This window comes from Bufo bufo, chromosome 4, assembly GCF_905171765.1.
Source record: "Bufo bufo chromosome 4, aBufBuf1.1, whole genome shotgun sequence".
In the NCBI taxonomy this organism is placed as follows: domain Eukaryota; kingdom Metazoa; phylum Chordata; class Amphibia; order Anura; family Bufonidae; genus Bufo; species Bufo bufo.
In genome coordinates this window covers 500,369,700-500,382,368 of record NC_053392.1, presented here as the reverse complement: position 1 = coordinate 500,382,368, position 12,669 = coordinate 500,369,700, and the positions used below count along the sequence as shown (strand labels likewise).

Genomic DNA, 12,669 nt, shown 5'->3' with positions numbered 1-12,669 from the left:
AGGAGTATATGATGGTAACTTTTCCACATATAAAGGATTACTTGCATCTTTCTGGTCTACTTGCACACTTGCTGGATTTTTGACGAAAAACTACTCATTATTACACAGCGTCCGTGGCAGCTTGGTAGGAATTTGTAGATAATCTAGAAGTTTGTGGTAATTCATAATAAGTGATTATTCTTCCATTTTCTTCCAGATATTGTAAACACTCCAAAACCTGATGAGAGAGCTATTATGACCTATGTATCCTGTTTTTACCATGCATTTGCTGGAGCAGAACAGGTATATTGGATTTTTTGTTTCAAATTATGCGCTACAAGAAGGCCAAGCATTCTGCTATATGTTAATATTGTGGGGGATTAGCTCTTTTTCGGGGGTCATTCTCACAAGCTTCGCCACAGCCGGATTGCAGGTCCAAATGTGAGATTTAGTACAAAATAAAAGCCTGCCCGTCTGGGCTCTACCTAAATATAGCATACCCTACCTCACTTATAGCACCGTTCACACACGGTACCAACATGTGGCTTTCTTAGCCAATACTCCAGCACTTCCAGGCTGTAACAAAGTCCAGTATCTTTGGGGGAGTGTGGCCCCGAAGTCCGCCTGACTCTGGCCTAGCAACCGCCGATTCCCAGACCTCGCGGAGTCCCTCAAAGCTCAGGCTAACACCTAGCTCCGTGGCCCCTCCGCCAGCCCAGCTGAGACCACCCTTCCAGAGCCTCCAGCAGGCCTCTATTGCACCAAGACTCTCTCTCCTTGACTGACAGTCTGGGCTCTTTTCTCAGACTGATTGTGTAACCTGGTGCTGCCTCAGACCTGATGACTGTTGGGGAAGACACAGAAAGTCCTGTCATGAATCTCCCCTAGCAGCTATGAGGCCTGTCACTGCCTCATATATATAAAATTCCACATAATTCTATGACCGTGTGCCAATTCTTAGATCCCACAGAGATCGTTGTTTCTTTAGGCATATTCCCTCTGATTGGTAGAATGCTTGACTTGGGGTTATCCACTGATTGCTCCCCTTCTTCCAGTTGCTGGTGTCAACAGATATTTTCAATGGGTGAACCTATCAACAAGAGCTATGTTTGTTGACTTGTCCCTGAAGTTTTAGACCCCGTCCAAGGTGGAAATAGGTCAGAAATTGATTGAAATCTGAAAACTGTTCATTTTGGGTCGAATCCACTTTTGAGCAACTTTCCACGATCCATAACAGAGAATGACATATGGTGTGTTAAAAAAAGGTCTGTTGCCATAGTGTGCTTTCTTATTTAAGGGCAGCATATTTCAGGTATAGATGAATCATTAGGGCTTGTTCACATCTGATTTGGAGGCTTCATGGCAAAACAACAGAGAGAAAAGTCCTGCATGCAAGACTTTTCTCTGCTAAAAAAAGGGGACTCCTAAACGGAAACCGAACTGGCCCCATTACAATTAAAGTGATCTGTTTGGCTTCGTTCGGATCAGTAATGTGCTGAATCCAGCGCTTCCGTTATTTTTGTTGGACTTCTTAACAAATGGAGCAGAGCAAGGGGAATCATTAGTGAAAGTGTGAAAGAGGCCTTGGTGAAAAGCAGAGTCCACTATTCCTATATATACACTAAAATGGACTCTGTCTACTCAATAAAGGTTATCATTGGAAGATAAAGAGGGTATAATTAAAGATGATCAAATCGATTTTAAGGAATCAGTTCATCTCATCAGCATGGCTTCTTAACCTGTGCCATGCCTGCACAGACAATGCTCCAAAGCAGAGCCGCGGGGCAGGTAGGAAATTGTCAGGGCTGGACTTAATGTCCAGGCCTGTCAATCTTGCTACAGATGGGTGCTCCTTCACCTGCAGGGACAGCCCCCACACAGGTGAATAAGCCCTGCTGATGAGACAAATCAATTCACTCATCTCTAGTTATAATATAACTTTGAATAATAAATGGTTAAAAGTCCAGACTCAGCCAAAAGCCAAGAAGGTATTTCCTCAAACCACAGACCTGTCTCTGGTGTTACCCCTATTGTACCCTGTTCTCTCAGCACATTTCTCTTTGAGACGTTCCAGATGTCTTCAGGGAAGAAGATTGACAGGGGCCACAGATTCAACACATTTAACTCAGGCACAAAACACCTGATTACTTAGGCCCTTATCAGTCTTCTCCCCTGAGGACATTTGGAGCACCCCAGAAAGAGGATAGGGATATTAGGGGTATCAACAAGGACAGGCTCCTGCACAGGGTGACCATTTGAGAGCAATAGCAAATTAGGGGAAAAAATATGGACATCCCACATTGGTGATAGTCCCCTGAAAATGTCTAAACTATACCTACAATGCTTTATTTTATGTTCACTGGAGTTCACATTTTATTGGCTTGAAGTGACCATGACAGCTAAGGCGACTTTACCCTGGAGCGCCTCTGGGGCCCTAATGGCTTCCCCGGGATGAGATCGGGAAAGCGGTAGTACCATGGTGCCTGCTCGAGGCTATCATGCCTACAACAGGTACAGTATATTCCTCAGGAGGCCTGCAGGTGGAAGTGCTCCATAGGAATATATTAAATCTCCCATAGGCTGCATTCTTAAATAGATGCAGTCTATGGGAAAAGCAATTATAATGATCAAATTTTAAAATCCCCTATGGGTGAGCGCCATACAGTACCTAAATAAAAATCAAAAGTTCATTAAAAAGTGATCAAAAAGTCATACACACTCCTTATTGGTATCAATAAAAACTACAGATTGCCCCACAAAAAATGAGCCTTCACACAGGTATAAAAAAAAAAGTTATGGGGTTCAGAATATTTGTCTTTTTTCAGTATTAAAACACAAGAAAAACTACAGTATATAAATCCGGTATACACTGTAATTGTACTGACCTGCAGAATGAAGGTAACAGATCATTTTTACTGCATGGGGCATGTTGTGAAAATAATACCCATAAAACAGTGGCAGAATTGCATTTTTTTCCAATTCTATCCCATTTGCAATTGTTTTCCAGCTTCCGACTACATCGTATTCAGTATTAAATGGTGCCATTAGAAAGTCCTGAAGGGGTTAAAAGGCATGTGCTTCTTAAAGGGGTTATTCCATGATTAATGTAAAAAAAATTTAAACCAGACATCATATAGTACATAACAATCTTTTTCTAACAAAGCTAGAACCAGCCCTTTACCTCACATTGATCCAGAGGTCTACCCATTCATTGCTCCAATTACTCTGCTAGATTTATATCAAGTTTGCAGCGCAGGTGGTGTGTCCTTTCTGCTGCAGATCTCTCCCTCTAACATCGGCAGTTAAAGGATGGAACCGAGCATGTGCGTCCATCTCAGTGATGTGGACAGAGAAATAAGAAAAAGAACAAACAGCAGGTGGCGCTATACAGATACATTTTATTGAATAGTTCAGTGGCTATAGTAAATATTTAATTACATGCAATTACAAAAGTATTCAGATCCTGGTGCTGGTTTGAAAACTGTAGACTATTTTTTGTGGGACAAACTCCAGCGCTCAGGATACGCCAGTCTTGATAGATCTCCCCTAGACCTTAATGTTAGATATGCATAAATCCTCCATGGCCGGTTTTCTGTGACCCGAAGAGTCGTGGGGGGATTGCGGTTGGGTATCTGTAACTGTCATCATTAGTGCATCATGGTGGGGCAATCGCCTTTGACATAATACTATGTCAGGGTACGGAAAGCTGGAGGTAGGACTTTTATATGAACCATGAATTATTTGCTTCCATGGAAATTTGGGGTTTGCTGCCTGACCTGCTCATACACCCCCAGTCTGTAACAGGACTAAAATCTCAGTGAAAATAAATACAAAGCCTATCATTTAGAAGAAAGGAACGTTCATACTGGAAACTTAAATTATACCTAATGATCTGGAAATCTTTACAGGCGGAGACCGCGGCTAATCGTATCTGCAAAGTGCTTGCTGTGAACCAGGAAAATGAGAAAATGATGGAAGAGTACGAGAGACTGGCAAGTGAGGTAATATCCCATTTGTTCATAAGATATATTTCATGGAGGGTAACCCATTAACACATTCCTGCTCACCTTCTGTGCTTTGTTTCCCATAGCAACCAATTAGATTCCACCTTTCATTTTTTCAGAGCCCCTTTGGAAAATGAAAGGTGGAATCTGATTGGTTCCTATGGGCAACTAAGCCAGTTTTCCTTTACACCACTTTTGATAAATCTGTCTGTCCATCGTGTCTGACAGAAATGTCAAAGGAGGGAACAAGGGGCATCACAATAGTTTTTTTTTTTATGATAAAATCCGATCACCTTCCTGATATACTGTATGTGAATGCACTAGGAATATCACTAGGATCACCGCTCAACTGTAGGGTTCAACCATTGGGATCCACATTGATCACAGCTCTTGAAAAAACAAAGCAATTTTTTCTCAGCACTGATGCCAGAAGCTGAGCATTACATATAATGTACAGCATTTCTGCTCCAATACCAGCTAATGCCAGATCAGAACAGCCACATTGACTGATGTTATGGCAAACGGTAACACACAGGGGGAGATTTATCAAAACGGGTGTAAAGGGAAACTGGCTTACTTACCTATAGCCAATCAGATTCCACCTTTCATTTTCTAAAGGAGCTGTGAAAAATGAAAGGCAGAATCTGATTGGGAAGGAAGCCTAAAAGTGGAGCTATATTTGAATAAAATAAGTAACTTATTTTAGGCGTTCTAATCTTACATGTCTGTCTACAGAACCTCTGTGTCTTTCATCACCCTGGAAACTAAAGGTCCCTTTACACGGGACAATTTAGCAGGTGTTTCTTCCCAACAAGCGCCTGCTCATCAGTGAAGGAGACCTCTGCATTTACCTGCAGCTATCTCCTCCACAGTATTGGGAGGAATGATCACCATTGCTCCTTCCGATACATAATCATTGCTGGCAGCAGAGGTTGTTTAGATGGCATGATCTGCTGCCGGCAAACGATAATTTAGATGTATGCACAAACGAGTATATTACCCAATGAATGAGTTTCTCGCTTGTTCATCTGGTAATTGGCGAATTCTTGGCCTGTGTAAATGGTGTAAACTGGACATGTAGTATCCTTTTGGCAATATACAGGGTGAATAAAAGTAACTCCGTTCCTGTGGTCTACAGATGAGGCATCACTCAGTGATGGGATCACTGTTTTAACATGTCCAGATTTAGGCCTCTTTCACACAACCGTTTTTTGCGTTCCGTATACAGAACCATTCATTTCAATGGTTCCGCAAAAAAAGACCTGAATGTACTCCGTATGCATTCCGTTTCCATATTTCCGTTTTTCCGTTCTGTTGAAAGATAGAACATGTCCTATTATTGCCCGCAAATCACGTTCCGTGGCTCCATTCAAGTCGCAAAAAAAACGGAACACATACGGAAATGCATCCATATGTCTTCCGTATCCGTTCCGTTTTTTGTGGAACCATCTATTGAAAATGTTATGCCCAGCCCAATTTTTTCTATGTAATTACTGTAAACTGTATATGCCATACGGAATAACGGAACAGAAACGGAAACAAAAAACGGAACAACGGATCCGTGAAAAACGGACCGCAAAACACTGAAAAAGCCATACGGTCATGTAAAAGAGGCCTTACACAGATTGCTATTTGGAAATGCATACATTGATAGCAATACCTGTAGCGCATACATATAGTAGTCTTTATGGTCATATGGACATGATGGGGGAGATTTATCAAAACTGGTGTACAGGAAAACCTGACCTTCTTTTTGTTACTTCACATGAATCAGCTCTTGGAATGGATCAGACGCACAATACCATGGCTGGAAAACCGCACTCCTGAGAAGAGTTTGCAAGCCATGATGAAAAAACTGGACGATTTCCGAGACTACCGTCGGAGGCACAAACCCCCCAGAGTGCAGGAGAAATGTCAACTGGAGATTAACTTCAATACCTTACAGACAAAGCTGAGAATAAGCAATAGACCTGCATTTATGCCATCTGAAGGCAAGATGGTTTCAGTAAGTAGAGCCGGGCATGTTCTAAAGAAACTGTTCCAAAGTACTGTATTTTGGAACTACATATCAAGACATATTTGAGTATATTGTCTGCTATGCCTTACTTTTACTTAGCATAATCACCTGTTTGTCCTGCAGGATATTGCAAACGCTTGGCAGAGGTTGGAGCAGGGTGAAAAGGGCTATGAAGAGTGGCTGCTTAATGAGCTGAGGAGGCTTCAAAGACTTGATCATTTGGCTGAGAAATTTAGGCAGAAGTCAACCACACATGAAACATGGTCTTCTGGTAAGGACTGATATAAGAACTTGGTAATACAAATGTGGAGGTTACATTATACATACCATAAAAGCATAACTCCACCTGTAAACTACTGTAAACCCATGACCTTGTAGAGTAGGGTTAGGCTTTAATAGACACTAGTATAGGAAGAGGCCTCTTAAAATTGTTGATCGGTGGCGTTGCTGAGGATCGGACCCCCACTGACCTGATATTTATGACCTATCCTGAGGATATAATCAATATTGCAGTCCCAGAAAACCCTATTAAATCCCCAGATGGTTTGCTAGTAAGTATTTTCTTGTCAGTCTTACCTTGTTGTCGGTGTTGGGTTACGTTCACATCATTTTGAAGCTGTAATATACAGAGCTTATTTAGAGACCTCCAATCGGCCTCTGAAATCCAGGCACCTTTTGGTGTATTACTTATTTCAGAAGCATTTTTAGCTCTGTAAAGGCCTGCAACTAGGGGCAGACTGGTCATAGACCCTAAAGGGAAAGTTCCCAGTGGGCCAATGCCCAGGGGGCCGCCCAAGCCCTCCTTACACCACCAGCCAGATTTATAACGATCTAATGCTCTCAGCATTAATTAATGCTAGGAGCATCAGGTACTCATGCATCTCATCAGCGGCCACAGATGCCCTCTTGAATTTGAATTTGCCACTATGTGAATACCGGATTTTATTTCACATGGAACAATAAGGAAAGCGTATTACCTGCGCATTAACAGCATATTACGGTGCGTAAAACCCAAAATACGCTACCATTTGCACACTGCCTTACTTACGGCTCAAGCTATGCTTGGTACACACCTGTAATAGGGCTCCCATAGAGGTGTATAATATCGTATGCATGAATATGGAGTTTTTTTTCTGACGTGGCATGATCCATAATATGCCATACGTATGGAGGTGCTCTTCCCTGTGAGCATTGCTTCTGGGAGAGAGTATCTCTGTATAAACTGCAAGCAGCAGAGCCTGTACAGAAGGAAATGGAAATTGTGTATCTCTGTACTTGGGAGCCATACACCCTCTGTACACAGCAATACAGGCTCTCTGCACGCTGCTCTGCCATAACTTAAAGGTAATCGGTTATCAGGACATTGTCTGTTAAACCTGGCACAATGCCTTGCAGGTCTAGATCAGATCAATGTAATGATGCCTTTCACTTAGCGATCAGATGCTTCATTCTGGAGAAAAAGTACTTTTAATCCATATGGAAGTGAGCAGTTAAGTGCAATGAGGGCGGTCCTTCTGTTTCTTCTGCCAGCCCCTTCCCCTCCTTCTTAACTGACAGGGCCAGGCAAGATGACTATGCAGGAACACTGACCTCAGTGCATTTAACTGCTAATTTGCATATGAATTAAACTTACTTCTTCAGAATGAAGCAACGGTTGGCTAGGTGAGGCTATCTTTTAGCGAGCTATCCTAGCTAGTGAACTTCCCAGCAAGCCCTAACTTAAGACCATTATTCTACTTTACATTTTAATGTTATTTCTTGATTTCTATTTCCAGGAAAGGAGCAAATGCTAACTCAGAAAGACTATGAGGGCTCATCTTTGACAGAAGTGCGCGCACTACTGAGGAAACATGAGGCCTTTGAAAGCGAACTGGCCTCCCGCCAAGACCGAGTGGAGCAGATTGCTGCCATCGCCCAGGAGCTGAAGTATGTTCCGCTCAGACTCACAGCTGCTGACATTTAGCTGATAAAACTATTTCCGTGGCATTCAATAGTGTCATAGGTACTGTGTAAAAGAATTCCTGGCATAGTTGGGTTAGAATATTATCTTGAGCTTTTGAAAACCCTCTTCTTTTAATGGCTAAATTTAGTCCTTACTCGGAATCCTTCGATCTATACAAATAACTCGACGGCCATTTGGTTTTATTACTCTGCAGCATAATTACCAGCGGCTGCTGAATAGGTTTTCAAATAACTTCTAATTTTCTTAATAGTAATAGGAAAATCTTTGTTAATTATTTAAAAAGTAGTTCCACTCAGAGGCAGAATGGAAAGCTTTTGAGCCCCAGAGCAAAATCTGGAACAGGACCTTGGGCTACTTCAAGCTCCAGGGCATTGGTCCATCTCCTACATCTGCACCAACTACAGTTGCATCCCTGAGCTTTAAGGGGTTATCCTATGATTAATGTAAATAATTGAAATCAGACATTATATAGTACATGGCCATCTCTTTCTAACCAACTTAGAACCTGCCCTGTACCTCACATGGATCCAGAGATCTCCTCAGTCATTGCTCCAATAGCTGTGCCTGTTTTGTCAGTGGGGTAGACGCATGTTAATACATTACCCCCTTAGACTAGCCAGTCTCAAGGCCCCTTTACACTCACAGATAAGGCTAACGATTGTTCCTTCCTGACAATCGCTTAATCCTCAGTGGAGGAAATGCAGTGATCTCCTCCACATTATGAGAAAGGAGAAATCACTAATGCCATCGTTCCTTCCCATACAGAATCATTGTTCTGATTAGACAGAACGATCTGTAGCCGGCAAAAGGCGATTTAGATGACAACACAAACTATCATGTTACTTGATGAACAGGCATTTTGCTCGTTCATCAGGTAATCGGCGGCACCTTTACATCGATAGATAATCGCTAACGAGCATTCGTACAAGTTCGGCAGCACATTTGCACAGGCCTATTACCGGGAACGAGCGTTCATAGTAATAATCGGCCCGACAATTGTGCGGTGTAAATCCGCTATAGCTTTACACAACTTATTAGTTGGCTTGTTTTACACCAAAATCATGTGTCACAATTTCGGCACATTTTTGGTGCATGTTTTTCCATGTCCATTTCCCACATAGATCAGTTGTGTCCGGCCAACTATTTTATGCCGGGAACTGGAGACAACTAACATATGTGCGCTGCACTTCAGTGCACAGAAAAACTGAGCATGCAGCATTTTTCTGTCTGGTGCTATTTGACATCCGGCATCACAGCGGATGCAGACTATGGGATCATTTCTCATACATTCGGCACATCTGTTCGCTTTAGGCTTCAGGCCGGGGGGTATCTGAGCCAGATCACCAGTCATAAGCCACACAACTATGTCATACAAGTTGGAAAAATACTCCAAAAATGAAGCACTTAATAAATGTGGTGCACACTATGTATAAAAGCCATTTTGGCTAACAGGAGTGTGGTTCTTTTGGCACTGCCCTAACATAAGACAGCTTAGCCTAATTATAGATCTGGTTTAAAATGATTTCCATGTTGTGGGATAACTAGATCTAAAGTTGCCCAGTAAGCCTTTTAGATGCAGTCTTCACATCATCAATTGTTTTGGTCTAGTTTTGGAGTCTCATAATGTTCTTGTCCTTTTCTCCACCCAGTGAGCTGGACTATCATGATGCAGCCAGAATTAATGAACGATGCCAAAAGATTTGTGAACAATGGGACAAACTTGGAACATTAACTCAAAAACGGAGGGAAGCTCTTGAGGTGGGCCTTATAAAGTAGCTGTTTTTGTACACCACTTAGAAAATACAGGCAACTTTGAAGGAAGTGTTTATATATACTTATATATCATTCTAATCAGATCCACTTAATCCAAGTCTCCAAAATAAGTCACCAGGTCAGAATACATCTCATAACTTTATAGGAATCTTGTAGACATAGGACTGCAGGATTTATGGCAACTGATAGGACTGCTAATAATCGGTGACAAAGGACAGCACAGTTGTCATAGCTGTGAAGCCTTTCATAGCTAGAATAGGAAGTGATATGCAAATGGTCTTTCACAACTTTAATGAATGCAACTCATAAATTATCCTCTGAATTTGGCTCTGGAACAGAAGATGAAAGATCTGCTCGCAGTCAAAAGAAGCTCTGCTTTAATTTCATTCCGACCATTTGATTTTGAAGATCTTTGTTAAGTGTGTGGTCACTACCAAAAATACAAATATAAAAAAAACTTGTAATAGTTTCATAACTTTTCTATAAGGGGGCAGCTCTGTTCATCTGCTCCATTGCTTCAAGGAACATTCATTTGTAGGAGCTCTTGTTACCAAGGACCAGTTCTGCTTTAGGCAGGGGTCATACGCCAAAGGCCACATGTTTTTGAAAGGAATAACTAAAGTTTAGCCATAAAATTGTGCGGCCGTTGGCTGCCATGGGTGCGGAGTCTCGACTGTATGTGGCTAGGGCTAGAAAGAAATACCGTGATCCATAACTAACATCTTGCATAGGATCCATCAGTCAATAGTTTCAATGTAATTCACCATAATATCTGGGACAGGAAGATTTAGTGCTTCTGTGCTCCATATGCTTTCATGATCCTTACATTAATCTACCACAATTAACAACCTCTACTTCTGAGGACAATCCAGAATAATATTAGCTGCTCTTTTTGTAAGTTGCACTTTTATTAGTTGCTGCCTTTTACATTGAATGTTCCTTTAAAGGGATTCTCTGGGAATAATGAGCTTTGGCAAGTGCCTTCAGCCTGCCTGCTTAAACAGAAGATTCCTACTTACCTGCTCCACACCGCTTCGGTTCTCCACACTGCCTCTACTGTGTCCATGTTCTGGTCCCGCTATTGTTTACACTTGATTCAGCAGTGTGGCCAGAAGCAGCACGTCACCACTGAATCAAGTAATTGGCTGCAGCAGTGCATGTGGCCATGCCCATACTGTGCCAGATGTCAACAGTGTGGAGACCATAACATGGACAGAGCGGAGGTAGTGTGGAGGACTGGAGTGGTAGGGAGCAGGTAAGTATGAATCTTCTGTTTAGAGAGGCAGGCTGTGGGCACTTACTAAAAACGGATTATTTGGGGAGAACCCCTTTAAGGCCTGATTTCAATAATTACACCCACATAGCAAACAGACCCAATAAAGGGCATCTGTCACCACATACCTATAGGTAAAATGGTTTCCACTGTAGATCAGCGCTTGTCAGCAAATTCTTATATCTGTGGCATCTCCATATATTCCGGAAATACGGAGAAAAATAACTTTTATGGTATGCAAATTACCCCCTAGGTGCAACAAGGGTGGTGCTGTTGTACCTTGTTGCACTTAGAGGCTCTTTTCCCTATCTGCTCTCTGTGCTCCCACCGTTTTGAAGGACAGGCCAGACAGTGAAAACATGGCCCTGAAGTCTTGCAGTTATCACTGTCAGTCTAAGTGGTGGGGGCATGGCAGGGAGCATAGCCTCTGGATGCAATGGGTTGCAGCAGCACCGCCCTCATTGCACCTAGGAGGTAATTTGCATGCCATAAAAAGTAATTTTTTCTCCAGATTGCCAGCATATAGGATAGATATGAGATGCCACAGATATTATGAGAATCTGCTGACAAGCGCTGATCTACAGCGGCCGACCATTTTACCTATTGGTATGTGGTGACAGATGCCCTTTAAAGAAGAACTCCTGCAAAAATCTTTATTCTCTGAGCTGCTAGAAAGGTACATGATGTAATCAGTAGTGAAGGTAATCTTCTCATCGGTGACTGTATTTGTGAGCTATCCCCTCCCTTCTGATTCTCAGCTGTGTCATGTGACCAACTCTTTGCCATAGGAATACATAGAGAAACTGACTGCCTGTCCACACATAAGATGCTCTGTTATCTGGAAGGTCTGATTGCTTGTCACATGACATAGCTGAGGTTCAGAAAGGAGGGGATAACGCACAAATACAGCCACTGGCAAGAAGATTACCTTCACTACAGATTACATCATGTACCCTTCTAGCAGGTCAGAGGATACAAATTTTTTAAGTAAAACATGCAATTCACACTTCAGTTTTCCATTCGTCTGTGCAGAAAAACTCACAGCATGCACCATTGCTGTTCGTTTTCCACCCAAAACTCATTCAAGTGAATTGGTCCAGGAAAAAAATGTACCCACTCGGACGCTATACAGACGTCCACATATGTCCGCGTTTTGTGGACAGAGGGTGGAAAAACCTGTTACCTTGGATGGCTGGTAGTATCTATTGACCCTGGAGAGAATGAAAACTGTCTCATGATACAGCAGTACAAGCTACAATGTTATGAATGAAAAAATACTAGAATAACATGAAGTAGGTTTCCAAAAATTACTAATTTCACCTTTTACCTCAACACATATGAAATTGCAGCGCTAAAGGAGCCCTGAACAACATGAAGCCTGACATCCCCTCTCTACAGATCAGCAATGTAGCTCTCCGTGGAATCCTACTTTACCCTATTGATTGTTTTAGATCGGGTTTGTCTGTTTCTCTCTATACAGCGAGCTGAGAAGCTACTGGAAACTGTTGATCATCTTCACCTGGAGTTTATCAAGAGGGCAGCACCTTTCAACATCTGGATGGAGGGAGCCATGGAGGATCTCCAGGACATGTTCATTGTCCACAGTGTGGAGGAAATTCAGGTGAGCCAATGGACAAAGTATGGCCATATCTATGACATA

General features: G+C 42.2%; 1 protein-coding gene across 1 annotated transcript in view; it reads left to right on the top strand.

Moving 5' to 3' along the window:
• Positions 1–12,669, top strand: part of ACTN2 (actinin alpha 2) — a 97,138-nt gene that overhangs the window by 58,623 nt on the left and 25,846 nt on the right. The window contains exons 8-14 of the mRNA XM_040429618.1: positions 197–282; positions 3,888–3,980; positions 5,758–5,988; positions 6,124–6,271; positions 7,776–7,926; positions 9,613–9,721; positions 12,490–12,630. Coding sequence (XP_040285552.1) covers positions 197–282; positions 3,888–3,980; positions 5,758–5,988; positions 6,124–6,271; positions 7,776–7,926; positions 9,613–9,721; positions 12,490–12,630 — 959 coding nt within the window. The remainder of the gene's footprint in view (positions 1–196; positions 283–3,887; positions 3,981–5,757; positions 5,989–6,123; positions 6,272–7,775; positions 7,927–9,612; positions 9,722–12,489; positions 12,631–12,669) is intronic.